The sequence below is a fragment of the Daphnia pulex genome, chromosome 11, assembly GCF_021134715.1.
Source record: "Daphnia pulex isolate KAP4 chromosome 11, ASM2113471v1".
Classification (NCBI taxonomy): Eukaryota; Metazoa; Arthropoda; class Branchiopoda; order Diplostraca; family Daphniidae; genus Daphnia; species Daphnia pulex.
Window position 1 is genome coordinate 5,438,356 of NC_060027.1, and position 17,267 is coordinate 5,455,622.

At 41.3% G+C, this 17,267-nt stretch overlaps 3 protein-coding genes across 4 annotated transcripts; 1 reads left to right on the forward strand and 2 right to left on the reverse strand.

Moving 5' to 3' along the window:
• Window positions 1–1,316: 1,316 nt before the first annotated feature.
• LOC124207702 (regulation of nuclear pre-mRNA domain-containing protein 2-like) lies at window positions 1,317–5,199 on the reverse strand. Its single transcript, XM_046605286.1, has 7 exons — window positions 4,906–5,199; window positions 4,648–4,804; window positions 4,499–4,585; window positions 4,218–4,436; window positions 3,838–4,119; window positions 3,358–3,770; window positions 1,317–3,253 (listed from the first exon to the last, which is right to left on the reverse strand). The coding sequence occupies exons 1-7, from the start codon at window positions 5,196–5,198 to the stop codon at window positions 2,608–2,610; spliced, it is 2,097 nt and encodes a 698-aa protein (XP_046461242.1). The 5' UTR covers window position 5,199; the 3' UTR covers window positions 1,317–2,607.
• Window positions 5,200–5,409: 210 nt separating this feature from the next.
• On the forward strand, window positions 5,410–6,918 carry LOC124207703 (CDAN1-interacting nuclease 1-like). Of its 2 annotated transcripts, XM_046605288.1 has the most exons (8): window positions 5,429–5,567; window positions 5,635–5,745; window positions 5,820–5,950; window positions 6,007–6,089; window positions 6,160–6,209; window positions 6,280–6,413; window positions 6,495–6,600; window positions 6,693–6,918. In XM_046605288.1, exons 1-8 carry the CDS (start codon window positions 5,464–5,466, stop codon window positions 6,820–6,822), a joined length of 849 nt encoding a protein of 282 aa, XP_046461244.1. In that variant the 5' UTR covers window positions 5,429–5,463; the 3' UTR covers window positions 6,823–6,918. The 2 variants fall into 2 exon arrangements, with proteins under 2 accessions (XP_046461243.1, XP_046461244.1); XM_046605287.1 differs by having other exon boundaries at window positions 5,410–5,567; window positions 6,280–6,600.
• A 265-nt stretch (window positions 6,919–7,183) lies between these two features.
• Window positions 7,184–12,942, reverse strand: LOC124207701 (nuclear pore complex protein Nup214-like). The gene is made up of 10 exons (XM_046605285.1): window positions 12,758–12,942; window positions 12,354–12,692; window positions 12,106–12,296; window positions 11,739–12,047; window positions 10,479–11,682; window positions 10,285–10,412; window positions 7,916–10,230; window positions 7,608–7,856; window positions 7,398–7,551; window positions 7,184–7,315 (listed from the first exon to the last, which is right to left on the reverse strand). Exons 1-10 carry the CDS (start codon window positions 12,788–12,790, stop codon window positions 7,288–7,290), a joined length of 4,950 nt encoding a protein of 1,649 aa, XP_046461241.1. The 5' UTR covers window positions 12,791–12,942; the 3' UTR covers window positions 7,184–7,287.
• Between the last annotated feature and the right edge of the window lie 4,325 nt (window positions 12,943–17,267).

Here is a 17,267-nt window from a genome sequence, read left to right on the forward strand (position 1 = left end):
AGCCTTTTGCGGTTTTCCCTTAAGAAGCACAACAACTTAAGTGGCGAGCCGTCGCTAAATTCACCAGCAGTAATAAGACAAACTCTGATAAACGGACTTCCCTTATCGCTGGATTCTTTGAAAGAAACCAAAGTTGAATAGGCCTACATTTTATTTAAGTGAAATTTAAACCCAAACTTCCGAGTCTCGTACACTCTGGCTAAGAAGTTGTCAACCCTTCAGCGAAAAGTAAGCTCTTAGCAAAATTTATTATTTCGATAGTCTCCGTTTGGGGCGTTGGGGCCGTTGGCTTACAAAATTGAGCTGCTGCTACACGGCCTCCCCCGGTACCCCGGTATATATATATATACGTATATACTTGTCAGGAAATGAACGCTACGCGGATCCCCAAAAAAGGAAAATGTAAGCTTTTTTGGGTCGATGGATCGATATATGTCTATTTGACTTTGATCTGCGCCCTTCAAGCGCTCGCCATCGACGTCTTTGTCGTCACGTTGCCAGCGTCACCGTTTTCAGTCTGTCGATGGCCTTCTGCGTTGTCAACGCGTGAATTCCAAAGACTCTCTCCAAAACATGAGAAAACGTTATGGCGACTAGAAGGACGAATCACGCTTGTTTGTGATTCCGACACCGATCGAGTGAAATACAAAATGGAAGGGCGTCAAATTCGCATATACTCGCTGACGATAAGTTAGAGAAACCCAATACTTAATGCAGTTGACTGAAAAATGCAAACAACTGAAATGATACATTTGTACACGCGTGTGAACCCTCAACACATCAGGTTGAGGTATATATGTACCTCTCGTATACACGTATCATCTCGTTTAGATATACATGTGTGTGGTTGGCAAATAATATTAAGTAAGCAAGAGTTTTTTTTTTAAGTTTTAAATTTCTGACATCTGACAGTAACTTTTTGATGAAATTCTTTTTCGCAACAGTCAAATGTCAAGTGAATTGTTTGGAATTTAATAGACCGCTGTTTTTTTTTTGTTTCTGTACGTTACCGATTCATAAAAAATGCATGAATTTTTCGTCGAAAAATAAGTTTGTTTTTGCAATTCGTGAAAAATTCTGTTCCAAGAGATACAACACATTTTTGTTACAAGGCAGGCATAAACAAAAATTTGTCATTTTTATTCACTTTCCATAATAGGCATGAAAAATGTATCACAGATTATGTGGCACTCAATAATAACGTGGGTATAAAAATACATTGTCGGAAGATAGCAGATTGCACTTTTTTACATTCCTGAGAGATCGGCAAAACGTGAGTGTACCCAACCGAAACCCAGGAAAGATGTCAGGTCCCGTAATGAAAGGCATCCTTACTTTATTGTTTGCTTTATCACACAATTGGGGAACTTTGAGAACAAAACTTTGGTCTACAGTCGAAAATAACTATGCATAACATATCACCCTTTAGTTTGGATTAAAAAACTTTAAACGAAGCGTGACTTGGGAGATCAAATGTTTGGAGATTTCGAGATAGATGAAGTTTACGAATACCGTAGAAGCAATACGTGGAGATTCGCGGGCTCGTTCTTACTACTTCGTTTCCTTATCTTAAGGAGCAACACATAATATTTAAAGAAGATTAAAAAACTATTGTACGAATCGTTCCATATTGGCAGTTAGCGCGATTCATCAACACATTATTTATTGAATAACGGGGAAAATAACAACGCGCTTTCACTTGTATCTTAGAATCAAAATTGGCCAATCAAAAACAAGAACGAAAAAAAAATTAAAAAATCGGAACTCAATAACGTATTGCACTTGAATTTGACGCGAAACGAAAAATCACTATGCAATACCATTATGTGTTAAAATCATCTGTTCCGCTACGGTGTTTGAATAAAAGTAATTTACATGAAAAAAAAAAAAAAAAAAACAAGTAAAAAATTACCAGAAACGTAGCCGGCGGTCTTTCAGGAATAGACGATTGATTCGAATACGTTGCGCTCTGTTTGCTTTGGCAGTGCAATTTTCACGTAGTACTAAATTTTTGTTGTGAAAATAATAATAATCAAAATAAAATCGTTCATTCCCCAAGGTGGTGCAGACCAACCGTTGGGTAAACGAGAAGTAAATTGCCGAGCAGCTCTGATCAATGATCCAAGTACTCAAAGTGTTTGTCAACCAGCCGGTGTAATTTGACCATACTTCCCTTCCGGAGGGATTTACTCTCTCTCTCTCTCTACTCTGGCAGCCTAAAGAACCGTTTTACAACCTCATAGTATCTGGTTGTCATCTCATTTTGTTTTGTTTAAGGTAAATCAATCTAGTTTACGTGACTATTTAAAGATAGGATTAGTTCTGTCACATACACAACACACACAGGAGGCAAGCGAATGAGGATATATGCCGCCATGTGGCCAAACAATAAGAATTCTTCTCATGATGCCAGAAGCCAATTCACTTGTTTAAGATAAATGACACAAAACAATGCGAGGGAAAAAAAGGAAGAAAAATTAACAATCTAGTCAGGAAGAGATCCGAAATTCACCGACGACCGGTCCTGATGATGTGCTTGTTTATAAAATTGAAGAGTCATGATAACCAGTAGCGTTATTAGACACACATTTTCGATGTCAACAGCCGCTACCACCGTGATCCACGCGGATATGGTGGGCGGGAAAAACGTGCAGGGCTGAACCCACGAATCGAAGGGCTTAAAGTTGACGTTGCTGAGCTGTTGATGCTTCGGGCTCGTGGCGATTGTTGATCAAACGGGTGACGAGTTGCGCTACTATCCAATCCTGCAGTTGTATATGGGGGTCGATCCGGGTACAACACAGTCGCCATTAGGCTAGGTACTTTTGAAGGAGGATCTGGTATAACAGGTGGGGCCTCGCTACGGGATTGCTCACTGCCAACAAAAGTAGTTTTTGATGTCGGCGTTACCCGGGAGTGGTGATTCGAATAAGGATGGTGAGAGTCGATGAGGCTCTTTATCTTTGTCCCTCCAGCTGGCGTTCCTCCCGACACTTGACCGTCTCGCGACAAAAAGTTGCCTTGGTCATGATCGAAAGAATCCAAAAGATTTAAAACTTGCTCATTCAAATCGGCCGGTTTACGCTCCCTTGCTTCTTGTGCCTTTAGAACGTCTTTGAGCCAGCTTGAAATCTCCTCTTCCCCGATAGAAGGTTCGATACTACTATGGGGATCAGAAGTCGGTGGCGAATACTTATCCGGGCCACTTGTTAGCGAAATAAGATTGCGATGATCGATCGGCCGCTGGCCACTTCTAAATTAAATAACAACAATAATAAAAAAGATGTTAAAGGAAGGTAATTAGGTAGGCAACAAATTTAAGCCATTTATAAATCATGATTAAGGGATGATTATAACCTGAGATCAACGTCTTGAGATGGAAAGTATGTTGACGTATGATGACTATTGATTTTGCTGGTTCCGTTGTTGCTAACTGATTCTTCCATACCCCAAGAAGGTATTCGCGAAGGTAGAGGGTGGTGGACCGGACTGTTTTTCGACCAGGGTTTTGGACCGAGTAGAGAAATCGGTGGCGGTGGAGGCGGTTCTGGTCGTGGTAGATCCTGAAATACGGGAGGCGGCATTAAGGGGGGTGGAGGAGGCGGCGGTGGCGGCGGAACCAATAATGATGCAAGGTTGCCAAAAGGGCTGTTGACTGCTGGATAAAATGGATAGGTATCAACAGAAGGTGGCAAGACAGGCTTGCTTGGTAGGCAGGCTTGCACGTTGGGAGTATCCGATTTGACCGGACTTGCCGACAAAAACGATCCCTAATTCAAAATATGGTCATTACAATTTTTTTTTTAAATTTCTTGTTGATAAGATATTGTTACTTACACCAAGACCCTGAGGACCTGCTGCCAGGAAGGAAGTGATCCTAGAATCGAGATCCATGGCTTGCATAACTTCTTGTTGTTTACGTGAACTTTCACCAGTTCTTCTAGGTTGAACAAATGCATCAGGAAGCTCCAAGTCAGACACTGTCGATGATGTAGGCGACGGAGCATCGATATTTGCCATATGAGCCTGCTTTGTTTCACTTGTTTTGGGGAGACTTTGCATCATTTCCTCGAGCTTACGCTTAACACCCTTTATTCTACTTCCAAATTGCTTGTAAGCCTATAAAACATTAGTGCAAAGAAGAAATATACATATTAAAAAACTTTCAATTGAAAACCACAGAGGAAATAAAAAAACAAAACAAGTTGAGATGTTACCGTGCAAACAACTTTGAACTCTCCTCGCTGTGCTTCGTAAAAAAGATCTGCTTGTTCCAGAAAACTTATGAGGGATGCTCTCTCCCGCGTTTCAACTTCTAGGGCTTTAACGTACTCCTCCATTCTTCCGACACTGGTATCGAACTCATTGAAAAAATCATCGGTTTTACGACGCTCTTTAACACAAGCTCGAAGTACGTCAACCTCAGTTATCTTGACCTAATAAGAACTTTTCTTTTGCAAAACCATTTTTAAAACAGCATTGCAATAATTCTATAAACCTTAGATTCAGTCAATGTCCGCTGCTTCAGGTCAGTATCCTCTTCCAAAGTCCTACACTGGTGGATCTTGTCAATCAGATGGCTGGACTGAAAGAATAAAATACACAAATAATTAAATTGTGTTCATTCAAAAGTATTAAGATTATTACTTCAAAATCAGAACTTTGCTTCACAGTAGGTTTTGTTTCAGTTTTCATAGGAGAATCCAATAACATTGATAGCTCATCCACAAAAGAGTTACTGTAGACATCTCTTTCTTCCCAAATTTTGAAAATACGTAACACACGAGTTCGTACTTTCTCCTCTCTGAATGTAAACAAAATAAATAAAAAATTGCAAAAATAACATAATGATCAATGAATTACTAATTGCACAATAACACATCTATTATTAATTTTCCAAAATACCTTGCATATGGAGTAGCTTCTTTCAGTGCAAATTCCCAAGCTGAAACAAGGTCTAACAAGTTCTTCTTTTTGCTGTGCTGGATGACATCATTGGCGAGGTAAAACAATGTAAGACATTGTTCAGGTTTACTCTTTTTTATTGCTTTTAGCCAACATTTGATGATGTGGTTCAAATCTGATTTATGATTAAGACACCATGTAGAGAGGCCTTGAATGCTTTCTTGAGTATCCTTGAGATTGTTTAATTTTTTCTCGAAATGCGAATCGCTGAAGTGAGTTCCGTTTCTAGCCATTTTTCTACTTAGGAAACGCTCTGATTATTAAAAACATTTCACAAGGAAACTACGTCTATAGTGCAAATTTCCTTCTTCAAACAAAACAATGGATTTTTCTTCAAATTTGCTTCAGTTGTACTTTTACCACATCAAATTCACTTCACTAGTATTATTGTCATGCTATTGTCGTCCATTGAAACACAAAAACTGCAACGATGAATGAGGTAGAATGCAACGCTGCCAAATATAACTAACATAGGGCATATGGGGAAAATATTTAAAAATGGCGCGAGTCATAAGCAAAACAACATACAGTTCTCTATTAGATTCTGTGTATAAATTACCATACAGAAATAGAGTTCAAACCCTGCAAAAGCTTTTTCCGCAGTGAGTAGTTTATACAATTGAAGTAAGTCATTAACCGAAATGAATTGAAATTGAAATTGAAATGCAGGCTCTCAGTCGATACGTTGAAGTGTGTTGTCGCACAAGAATGCCAGAGACGAATGAAGGGCTCACATGGAAGATTAACTACTTCAGAAGCAGTTGAAGTTTTGTACAAAAGGCAATTTAAAAAAATATATTTGTTGGTCTTTACACATTTGTCAAATAACTGATCCTGTAAATCTTTTTCATTAGATATACAAACTCAATATCAATGAGTGAAGAACCAGGGATACTCATAAGATTGTCAGATGAAAACGGGTTAACTCCAGCCCTGCTTGCACGATCCATTATAGAAAGGCACTATCAGAAAAGTGACAAGACAAGTAGGATTGTTTTTTTTACAATATGTTCTCCAGGAATAATATTTCCCTTCATCCAGAACCAGCAAAGCTGTTGGTCTCAACATTAATGAAGAATACTGCATTGATTGATGATAGAGACCTGGCATTTGAGACATATCTTGTAACTTTTCATATATAATTTAAATCAACTCTTTTTGATATCTAATGAACACATTTATTGATATGTGTAGTGCTTGCTTGAAGATGATGAATATGGGCCAATAGCAGAAGCTACCAAACAGTATATAATTTTTCATTATCTTAATAACAGTTGAGATTAACCTCTCTAATTTTTAATCCTTTTTGCGTAGGTCTGTAGGATATGAATACGAAATCCGACTTCGAATGGAATTGGAAAAGTGTCGGGTTTCATTTCTTCATGAAGAACATCTAAGAGTGAAGGGATATGACAAAACACCTGACATTAAATTAGAAATCCCTGTAGGTATGTATCTCACAAACATTAAAGATTTGTATGTAAATTATTATTGCCATCTACATCACATGTTTTTAAAATTCTGTATAGCTGTTGATGGGCAAGTGATAAACTGGATCGAAAGTAAAGCTCTTTTCGGAGACGAAGAAGTTCATCGTGGATATTTAAAAGATCAACTCTATAGCTACTGGAACAGGTATGTTTTTGGGAACACATTATAGCTACTTATTCACACCAAAATAACATTATAATTGAAGAATAATTTTACCTTGATTTATAAATGCGTAGATTTGGACCGGGCCTAGTTATCTATTGGTTTGGATATGTAGAAGATTTAGAGAAAATTCACCAGAACCGAATCATTCTTATAAGAGATGCTCTTCCTATGAACATGATTTTTATGGAACAAAATTCATAAGTACTTATTAAAATCTTGATTTGAAGATGAGTTTTCTTAACAATGGTTTAGAAAAGCGCAAGTTAAAAAATACACTGGAAATATTTTAAATACCGATAAGTTTGTTTTTATCCTTAATCGTTCCTGATACGAAGGCATCAACAAAGCGAGTGACCGAAAGGTAATTTACAAAAATCAATAATAAATGGAAAACAGTTATGAAATCCTGCAATAAAATAGTGGGCCTTGCAGAAGTGCAACGACGAAATGAGAGTATTTGCGTAAGCGAATGACTTTTGTTTAAAGGACATTTAAGATAAAAATGAAGAAAGTACTTTTAGAAATATTTCATTATAAACTATTCAATGCCCAAAACAGCGTGTTTACAAAGGACGCGTGTATTTTCCATTTCCAAAATTTCAATGGCAATCTAAAAGAAAACTATAAGTGTAAATTTGGCCAGAATAGAGGAAGCTTTCAACGAATTTAACGCCACGACGAAAAAGAACTTCCCCTAAAAAAAAAAAGTTGTAGATTCAAGTTTAAGCACTTCAATAGAATTTGAAGACTATGCACAAATTATTGTTCCGACTTACCCTCCAAATGATGGTGGATTGCTTGCTGGAAAAGCTGCACCTCCAAAGGCTGGTTGGGCATTACCGCTACTTGCCAAAGTTTCAAAAGATGGTCCAGAGTTTGCAAGTACTCCAAATGTAGGGACGTTACTGGAAGCAGCAAAGGCACCAAATCCTTTCAAGAAACATTATGAATAAAAGAAAATGGATGAATAGAAATATTATTGTTACCCGCTTCTGGTTTTGGCGCAACATTGCTGTTTACGGGAGAACCAAATGTTGCTCCACCACCAAACGTCGGTTTGCTTCCGAATAGCGGGGAACCACCGAAGGTCGCAGCTCCTCCGAATGCGGGTTGGGCTTGTCCAAAGCCTCCAAAACTTGGCGGTGAAGTACTGCCAAACGAAGAAGCTGGAGCAGCAGTAGTAGGTTGAACACCAAAAGAAGATGGCGCAGAAGTCGCTCCGAACGTTCCTTGACCTTAAATTAGCTTAATCGTAAGAAGATGAAAAAATAAACACACATAAATGTTAAATTACCAGATGGAGTGCCACCACCAAATACAGACGATCCGCCGAAAACATTGCGGTTAGCGTTGGCAGAGGTTGGGGTACCACCGAGTCCCATGCTACCAAACAAACCGGCACCAAATCCTTGGTTGGCATTTGGAGCTGAAGAAGTAGGAGCATTCACAGATGTTTGTCCAAATGTAGATACCCCAAACAGCGGTTTGATCGCGGTTGTTGCTGGAGCCGCACCTTGTCCAAAAACGCTCCCTGCTAACAATCCACTGGGTGTTCCACCACTTGATTGCCCAAACACGGAGGGTGAACCAAAGGATGAAGTCGGCTGTACTCCACTAGCCTGAGCTGGTTTGGCAAAGCTTGACTGTCCAAAGACTGAGGTGCTTGATGTAGTCGAAGTTGTTGAAGTAGGCTGGGCAAACCCAATCTGTCCGAAGGAAGATGGGAAAGGTCCGGCAGTCGTTACAGACTGACCGAACAAACTTCCAGGGGCTGCTGATGGACGACCAAAAATTGTGGTGGTGGCTGGTGCTGGCGACAAGGCGGAAGGTGTGCTAGTGGGAGCAACTGCCAGTCCAAGAGCGGATTGAGTGACAGGGGCAGCAGTAGTCAATGATACATTCTGGATTGGTTTGCTTTGGCCAAATAAAGTTGCCACGCCTGAATCGGAGGTACTTGTCGCGGGAACTAGAGGTGGTGCTTGGCCAAAGACAGATGTGGCCGCTGGTGTCGTTGTTGGGACAACGGGTGCTGCTGCTTGACCAAAGATTGAGGGACTGGACACACTTGAAGTATTAACTACACCAAAGGCGACGGGTGCTTTATTTGATGGAGTCAAAGAGAACAATGACCCAGCAACAGGAGTGGAAGAAGGTGCTGCAAATCCTGTGGGTGTGGAACTAGTAGTAGCTGAACCGGTTCCAGAGAGATTAAAAGTAAAAGGAGCAGTAGCTCCTGGTACACTGGTACTGGAACTGTTAGGAGTTTCAGCCAAACTGAAAGAGAAATTTGTCGGTGCGACAGACGGTTTAACGGTGGTAGTTGAATCATCAGTGTTGGAAGTGGTCGAAGCCGGCGCTACAATCGGCAAGGGAGTAGCGGCGATAGCAGAGGTTACTGCTGCTGCTGAAGGTGTTAGGGAGGTAGAAGAAAACGTAAAACTTGAAGGTGTTACTGCAGCCGGCGTCACGGTTGTTGTGGTAATGGAAGCCGGAGCTGCAGATCCAGAGAGAGATGAAAGCTCTTTGAAAGAAAAACTTGTTTTTAAAGTCGGGGCTGGCTCTGCCGGTTTCGATGCCACCAGTGACGGAGTTGAAGCGGAGGCTGATAAAGCTGGTGGAGCAGAGAAGCCAAACGAAGAAGTAGAAACAACCTTAGTTGTCTGCGGCTGAACTGACGTAGCCGGTATTGCGGCACTGGTAACCGGCGTTCCTGAAGTTGAGAATGGTGATGTAACTTCGGCTGTTGGTTTAGATGATGCAGCCGCAATAGTCGTAGAAGGGGATGCAGCAGCGCCAAATGCGGAACCAAAGGAAGATTTCCCGAACAAACTGGTCGATCCTAATCCGAGTGAGTTTAGGTCTTTCTTGGGAGCACCAAACGAAAGCATAGGTGTTGACGTGGGCACTGAAGAGAAAGAAGGTTTGGGCTCGTAAGGTGGTGGAAGCGAAGTAGGCAAAGAAACGACTGGTTTCAAATCGGCCATTTTAGACACCGGCTTTGTATCTTCCACGGTAGTTACGGGAGCGCGCGAGGGTAAACTCAAACTGCTCATCATCAGCTGATTGCCGAGAGATTTGGCCTTTTGGTCCAAGTTAACTGGTGAAGACGGCGGAGTAACATCTTCGACCTCGGAGGGCGGACGTGGAGTAGGTTTGGCAAAATCCACTCGAGACGATGCCATAGAGACCTTAGCATTGAATCCATGATCGGGTAACCCCATTTTAGGCATAGGCAGGTCTGATTTAATCTCCTGTGGCGTCGAATAGCTTACACTTTTGACAGTGGGCAATATGGTCTTGGAAGGAGCTTGTGAAATCTTAGGACTAACTGAAGAAGTATCTTTCTTATCTTCACCGTGAATGAAACCGGTGAGATTTGACAGCAAGCGTGATTCTGCAACTGATTCTGGGCGAACGGCTCGAATCCGAGCTACCGGTCTATGCGCTAATACACTCCTTAACATTGCTTGTTTATCAGGTGATACTTGTGGGATCACAGGATGGTGTGATTGAGTTTCCCCTTCTCCTCTTATACTTGACGACAAAAGAGAATCAGCCAGAACAGCCAGTTCAGACTCCCATTTTCTTGACTCATCACCACTCTTTGGTCTACAGAACACACAATTAATTCAATAATTAAGTGAATTTATGAATGGCAAATACCTTAAAGCTTCGAAGGCTGCACCGGCGAGTTTCAGTTGCTGTTCTTTGCTCTGAACCATAATTCGTTCAACACGAGATTTTAACTGTGATATTACTTTCGTATTGTTTCTAATTGCTTCATAAATAACCTGAGATGAAATAAATCATAGGATGCTGAATATTTTAGAGTAATAATAATAATAAAACAAGCTTACCTGAGTTATTGGGATTTCAATTTTGCGGGTGTCTCTAGTACGGTCTCTGCTAATCGAATCTAGGCTTCGTGAAGCTTCTATAAGCTGCTGTTCTATGTGAACGTGCAAGCGCTCAATGCCGTCCATTTTTCTGCGATTGCCTGGATCTAGAGGCCGTAACTTGAGCAAATGACAGAAATGAGAATTTTTGCGACGAGCACGTCGAACACGGGCATCTTCCAAAAGGGCGGCAACTTCTACCAAATCAGTGCACAAGCCTCGAACTTCTTCGTCTTGCACTTTGGTAGTATCGACCAGATCCACACCAAACTCAGCCAGATCGGATGTCATCTTTAACAATCGTTCTTTCTCCTCATCACTCGCGATCGTAACTTTCAAAGTCAACGAACGAGCTTTGAATTCCTTCAAGTCTTGAACGAATTTGGCCACTTCGTCACGTAATATTGCAGCGGCAGCGCCCATGGATGAATGGATGTTAGATTCATCTGCGATTGGAGTTTGACTTGTAAGTTTGACAGTAAGTGGAGTAGCTTTCGGGACAACCGGAACCGCTTCTATCTTCACAGCTGGTACAACAGGTGCAGTTGCAACTTTCGTCACTGAAGGTAAGGCAGGTTGAAGTTGGGGTTTGTTGCCCAAAAACGAGTCCGAAATAGGCGGATTTGAAGGTAATTTCGTTGTAACTGGGACTGCTAAGGAAGGAGCATCCGCAAATGCAGCAAATCGTTCTCCAAGATTTGTTCTAGGAAATGCAATTTTACCAGCAGCAGGTAATGGAGTGGAAGCTGCTAATGGAGCCGCCTTGAGACCAATTCCACTAAGCGCTGGTCTCTCACCAGTGACCGACAATTCTTGAGGAGCCTGATTGAATTTGGCAGCACCGTTCTTTAGATTGATAACATGAAACGGGCAAAGCAGACCATGAGTGCTGAGTATGAAAAGAATGGGTGCGGGCGGTAAAGTTTGATTGTCATCCCAACTGATTGGAATTTGGCTAGTGGTATCGATGGCCATTCCCAACGGGTTAGTCTCAGCATTCTCATTTAATGGTAGTTCAGCTCGCCATTCACCTTCTAGTGCCCATTGCCTCCATTCAGGGTGATCAGCATCTCCAGCTCCTGTTTGAGCTAGTACGGCAACTTCTATTGCGTTAGCTGAACAAGCCAATAACACATTCCATGGGGATAAACTCAATGTTAGATAACTAAAAAAGAAACAAAATTCATTATATTGATAATAAAATGAAAAAAATTCGTATACCTGTGTGGTCTTTCAGACGGACTTCCGTAGCAAACATCGTCATAATCTATGAAAGTTGTTGCCCCCGATTTTTGTACGTTGACTATGTAGAGGTGGGGACGAGAATTGGGTTCATTTTGATCAACAAACGTTACAAGGAACTGAGTTGTAGAAAGCCACTGAAGTCCACAAACCATTGGCTGAGTCATATGGACATCGCTACCACTAAACGCTATAGTCTTGGCTTCCTTTAAATCAGGCTTATACTGAACTAGTTTACTAGGCCTGGCCACAACTAGCTGTTTTCCTTTGGGACTCCAACAGACTGACCTAATAATTCAATAAAATTAAGAAAATAACATACATACAAAATAGGATATTCACATACTGGGCTCCTGTACTTGATGGAAGGCTATTTATAGTGAATTGAGTGTTGTTGATCTCCACTGCAACTAAAGAGCCATCACTAAGACAGACAGCTACTAGAGTTGGTATAACAGGGTTCCACGCACAATCTTTCACAGTAACTCCATCAGTAGACGAAAGCCTGACTTCCTGGAAGGGATTCCATTCACCTGACTGAAAAAGATTTTAAATCTGTTTCAATCACACAAAATGAAATTCCTTAAATCATACCTGTCTTGCAAATCCACGAACATCATACATCCAACCTACTGAGCATCCAGATTTTTGAAGGCACACCATTAAGGTAAGATTATCAGAGCTCAGTGTTACAAAACTAGGTTTGTTGGGTAAAAGAATTTCCTTGATGGGAAATGATGATATTTCTGATTTTTTTGATGTTGTATTGTCAATTTGTATAAGATCTGAAACTTTGATGACAACAAGTTTGTCAGGTGTCCCAACAAAGATCAGACCAAACAAATTAGAAGTAGCCAGCAATGATGTGGTGTCCTGTACATCATATTCCTTTTTAGTGACTCTAAACTTACACAGCTGTTTCATTTTGAAGTCCTGTTGTTACAAGTTAGATTGGTTGAATTGAAAGAAAACAATAAAAAAATGTATTTTAAAATTACCAAGACTTCAACAGGATCAGGAACGTTTGCCATTATCAGTTTCAATAATCAATGTAATATTCGGATAGAAAATCACACCGCACTTTCAACCTTATTTTGTTGCAAAGCCAAAGCCGGTCGAAATTTTATGAAATGTCTAACTGTTTGAGTGCCTCACTGCCTGTCTGCTTGTGACAAGTGAACGCCATCTATCAAAGCAATTTGAATTTTTTTAAATTGTAATAACTCGCGGTTCTTTTTTTTGAAAGGGTAGGGGCTGAGGGGTAGTGTTTCCAATTCTGATCACTTTTGGGGCTATAGTGGAGTTAAGATATTCAAAAGGGAAGGCTTACGTGATACGTCAACCAAATTGCAAGATACAATATTTTCATCAACTTGGTTCATTGAAAACCCTGTTCAAAACGATTAAACAATAAACATTCGATCAAACGAATCATATTCGAGGAATAAATTTACAAATAGGGACTATATAATATACGATAAATCTGATCGTGGTGCACGGTCTCTTTATACGGCAAATAGTCTCTCTTTGAACTAATTAACAAACAAAATTAACTTAACTTAACTTCTAAATAACTTAACATCTATAAGTAAGATAAACTGGCACCTTATCTATTAGGCTACACATTCTGGTCGGTCTGCTCAAATCTGGCTCGATTGGACATTATTATTTTTCAAGAGATTCAATTGGATGATAATTCATGTAACCTTAGTCTAGCATAATTAGACAAAGAATATCCAACTAGGACAAACTTTAGATCCGACTCACTTCCTCATCCCAACCTGTGTGTAGTTCATTCATCTCGATCCCTTTTCTTTATCAGTCCGCAAAAGATGGAATTATTTTTTTTTAAATTTTCTATTCAAATAAACAATTATTGGTTTAATTTGATCAGATTCAGAAACAGCGACACAGCGACGCCATACGGCCGTAGCGCATAAATTCATTTTTAAGCGACGCAGGGAGAAAAAAGATTACTGCTAGTAAACTCTGACTAATCGTTTATTTAAAACTTTTATTTCTTTATTTGTATCAATTATAGCAAGAAGCCAGGATATGATATTTACTTGGTAGTTCGGATAAGCCGGAGATATGGATGCGGGCTTGTATGCAGAGGTTTGTATGAGGAGTACGAAAGGATAGGCTGGGCTAGGGTAGGAAGCTGGTTTGTATGCAGCTTGTTTCTCCGTCGTGCCATCCAAAAATATTTCCTTGTAATAATGATTGTCAGAAGTGGGATTTGAACCCACGCCTTCTATCGAAGACCAGAATTCCTATTTACCAAGTTTTAGTTTGGCAAGCACCTGCTTGAGTCTGGCGCCTTAGACCGCTCGGCCATCCTGACATATGTTTTATGATTGATTGGCTATATATATTACCTTAAGGGGAAGGATGAATGGAAAGGGAAAGCCAGTATGTCAGCAAGTCTTAGAAAAAGGTGGAGTAGTTTAAGTAAGTTTATTATTTTTGTGTAACATATATCCTGACTCTGAAAATGAAACTAATGTAGAAAAACCCGAAGAAAACCCGCAGACACCGTTTCAGGAAAAAATATAATATAATATGTACAGTACCTACACAAAGTTTGGAAACACGGCGAGTGTTTCCGCGCTTCTAACACGGCGGCTTACGGACCAAAGTGTCTCCCTTTTTTACGCGATAACTCACGTTTGAGCTATCGCAAAGCAAATTTAAAAAAATCTTCTTGGTGGGGAAAGAATTTCCTTTCACCATGATATTTGATATTTGTAGATTTTATAGTGAATTGAAGTTTATCCCCAAAGTGCTAGATATAAAGTTTGGAAACATCGGCGCTCTCGCCATATGTTTCCAAGCTAAAGTGTATGCTACTTTAAAAATGATAAAAAATCCAAATATATCAATAATTACTTGAAACTTGCACAAACGGAAGACGACATAGTCGTCGGATGACGGAGACGAACGCTGTGGAGACGGTCCGGAAACGCTCGAAACCGAGGGCGAATGGGAAGACGACGATTCCTCGTTAGATGATGAGTCGCTGCCTGACGACGAATGCTCGTCTAACGACTGGGCCGATGAGTGGGAGGGCGATGAATCCGTCTCCTCCGGGCTTGCTTGGCTGGATGATTCCGTGTCTGTGCCTTGTTTGGTGACGTAGCGGTTCATCTGGGCTACATGGGCATTGAACACTCGCCACCTGGTGGCCGTTCGGCGGGATGGAAGGTCTTCCACCTCGTAGGTACTTGGGCCAAGCTTCCGCACGAGGTGGAAGGGACCGATGTTGCGCTGCGAAAACTTCTTGCACACCCCCTTTTTCACCTGCTTCCGCCGCACCGTCACGAGATCCCCTGGTTGGTATTCTAGCCCCTCCAAAATTGTCCTGTTTTTCCCCTACCAAAATTGACCTCGAAGAATTGTCGCTGGCGCAACATGCAGACCGAACTTTTAAGACTGCAATCGACAGGCTACAAGGAAGATCCCCGCAAACCCAAGACGTTTTCCGACTTAAAAAGCAAGTCCTGTATCGACGGAACAAAAGGAAAAGCGGGCATTCATGGCTTCTTTGCGTGCCCAAGTTTTTAAGAGGCCAAGTCGCGAGGGCGTGTCATGTTGATCCGTCCAGTGGCCACGGAGGCCAAACAAAAACTATAGAGAGAATCCTACAACGGTTTTGGTGGCCAGGTGCTACAAAAACAGCCCGACGACTGACGCGTAGCTGCCATTTCTGCCAATTGAGGAAAGTTCAACGTAGGCGACCAGCGGGCCTACTGAACCCCATTCCCCCGCCTTGGCAACCATTCACGAGGTTGAGTCTGGATCACATAGGGCCATTTCCAATCACTCGAGCGGGGAACCGGTACATCATTGTGGCCGTAGATTACTTCTCTAATCTAGTTCTTGCCCAATCAGTTCCGTCATGTGCGGCAGGACCCAGCATTAAATTCCTAAATGATTGTGTTATTATCAACCGCCATGGGGTCCCGCATCACATCGTATCTGACCAAGGCTGCGCCTTTACTTCAGCAGCCTGGCGTGATACGCTCTCATCAATAGGAATAATACACACGCTAGCGACCACGGAACGGCCGCAAACCAATGGCTTGGTAGAACGGCAGAACGCCGTCATAATGGACAAACTCGTGGCGTTCGAAGACAAGAAGGAAAGCTGGGACGAAGGCCTCCAAAGTTCAGTCTTTGCAATCAACACCGACGTCCACACAGCCACGGAATTCTCTCCGTTCGAAGTCGTATTTGGATTCTCGGATGAGCCCCCAGATGTAACGAGCGAATGCTCGTGAAATGCACTTAGATTTAGAGAGAAGACAAGCAGTTTATTGCAGCCAAAAAAGATGTGTGCTCGTTCACTTGACAGAATCAACTTGTTCCAACAACGGGCGACGCGATTCAGGACAAGAACACGAAAATGTCGGCCGATCTTAATTATGTCGATAGCATGGTAGATTATACGAGATACCAGGCAGAATGCGAAGAGCAAGGCATTGTTGCCCTTTCGTATGCTGTTTATTCTCAGAACTTTAAGTTGTTTTTGTCTCACACATCGGTCTCCCCTCCTCGTGCATCTAACCATGCTGTTGCTTCAACTTCAGGCAGAAAAAGAAATATTGAGAATTTCTTAGCAAGCCAGGACCAATCACATAATAATCGTGTAAACTTCCTGCCTGCTAAAATGTCAGACAGAGCCAGCATGCGTGACAAGGCCTTGCGAGGTGCCAGAACTACTTCTGCCAAACAGATGAGTCTTCTTCCTGTCCAAAATGTGACAATAAATACGTATCTGTATGGTGGTCCAAACTGGTCAGAAGCGAAGGCAACAGAAACGGAGAGAGCCAATATTAAGCAATTTTACAATGCGTCTAGACAACTTAAATTGGCCGTTACTTTAAACGCGTTAGATACAGCCAAGAAAATCAGATCGGCTTATTCCGATGTAGGACTCAAAGAAAGTTCCGAATTCACAATGATGTGCTGTAGAGGCAACTCAAAGTCTCTTCGAGTCTTAAAGCATTTCGATTTCAACGCTGATGTTATGTATGTGGACGTTAGTCGACTGAAAAGAAGCTTTGGCATTGTCCATCTAATACCTAAAGAGTATTTGAAGGTCACTCATAAAGACAAAGACAAATCGTGGTGCCCCTACTGTTTTGAAGTTGATGCTGATCACAGTTTAGATGAATGTGATCGAGCACCACAAGAAGATCAATCTAAAGAGTCTTTTGACAACCAAGAGCTTGATCAAGATGACGCAGAAGATGAGGATAAAACTTCTGAAAACGGAAATTGTGACAGGAAATTTGAAGAAATGCCTCAAAGCAATGAAGAGCCTGGAGAGAAGGTTACAATGGAAGAAGACGCAGAAGTTGAAGATACATTTTCTGAAGCCAAAACTTTTGACATGCAACTTGAAGAAATGCTTCAAACCAATTGAGAGCCTGGAGAGAAGGTTAAAATGGAAGATGATGAGTGTCTTGGAGAAAACAAGACTAATGATTATGCAGATGGTACCGA

Bases quoted from the DNA above. Each gene is read 5' to 3' on its own strand.
- LOC124207702 (XM_046605286.1), bottom strand. From the start codon at position 5,198: ATGGCTAGAAACGGAACTCACTTCAGCGATTCGCATTTCGAGAAAAAA. The intron at 3,771-3,837 runs GTAAGTAACAAT...ATTTTGAATTAG, and splicing joins CAGGTCCTCAGGGTCTTGGT to GGATCGTTTTTGTCGGCAAG. The intron at 3,254-3,357 runs GTTATAATCATC...TATTTAATTTAG, and splicing joins TCTCAAGACGTTGATCTCAG to AAGTGGCCAGCGGCCGATCG.
- LOC124207703 (XM_046605287.1), top strand. From the start codon at position 5,464: ATGGCGCGAGTCATAAGCAAAACAACATACAGTTCTCTATTAGATTCT. The intron at 5,568-5,634 runs GTGAGTAGTTTA...ATTGAAATGCAG, and splicing joins CTGCAAAAGCTTTTTCCGCA to GCTCTCAGTCGATACGTTGA. The intron at 5,746-5,819 runs GCAATTTAAAAA...CTTTTTCATTAG, and splicing joins GTTGAAGTTTTGTACAAAAG to ATATACAAACTCAATATCAA.
- LOC124207701 (XM_046605285.1), bottom strand. From the start codon at position 12,790: ATGGCAAACGTTCCTGATCCTGTTGAAGTCTTG. The intron at 12,693-12,757 runs GTAATTTTAAAA...TTGTAACAACAG, and splicing joins CTGATCCTGTTGAAGTCTTG to GACTTCAAAATGAAACAGCT. The intron at 11,683-11,738 runs GTATACGAATTT...TTTCTTTTTTAG, and splicing joins CCGTCTGAAAGACCACACAG to TTATCTAACATTGAGTTTAT.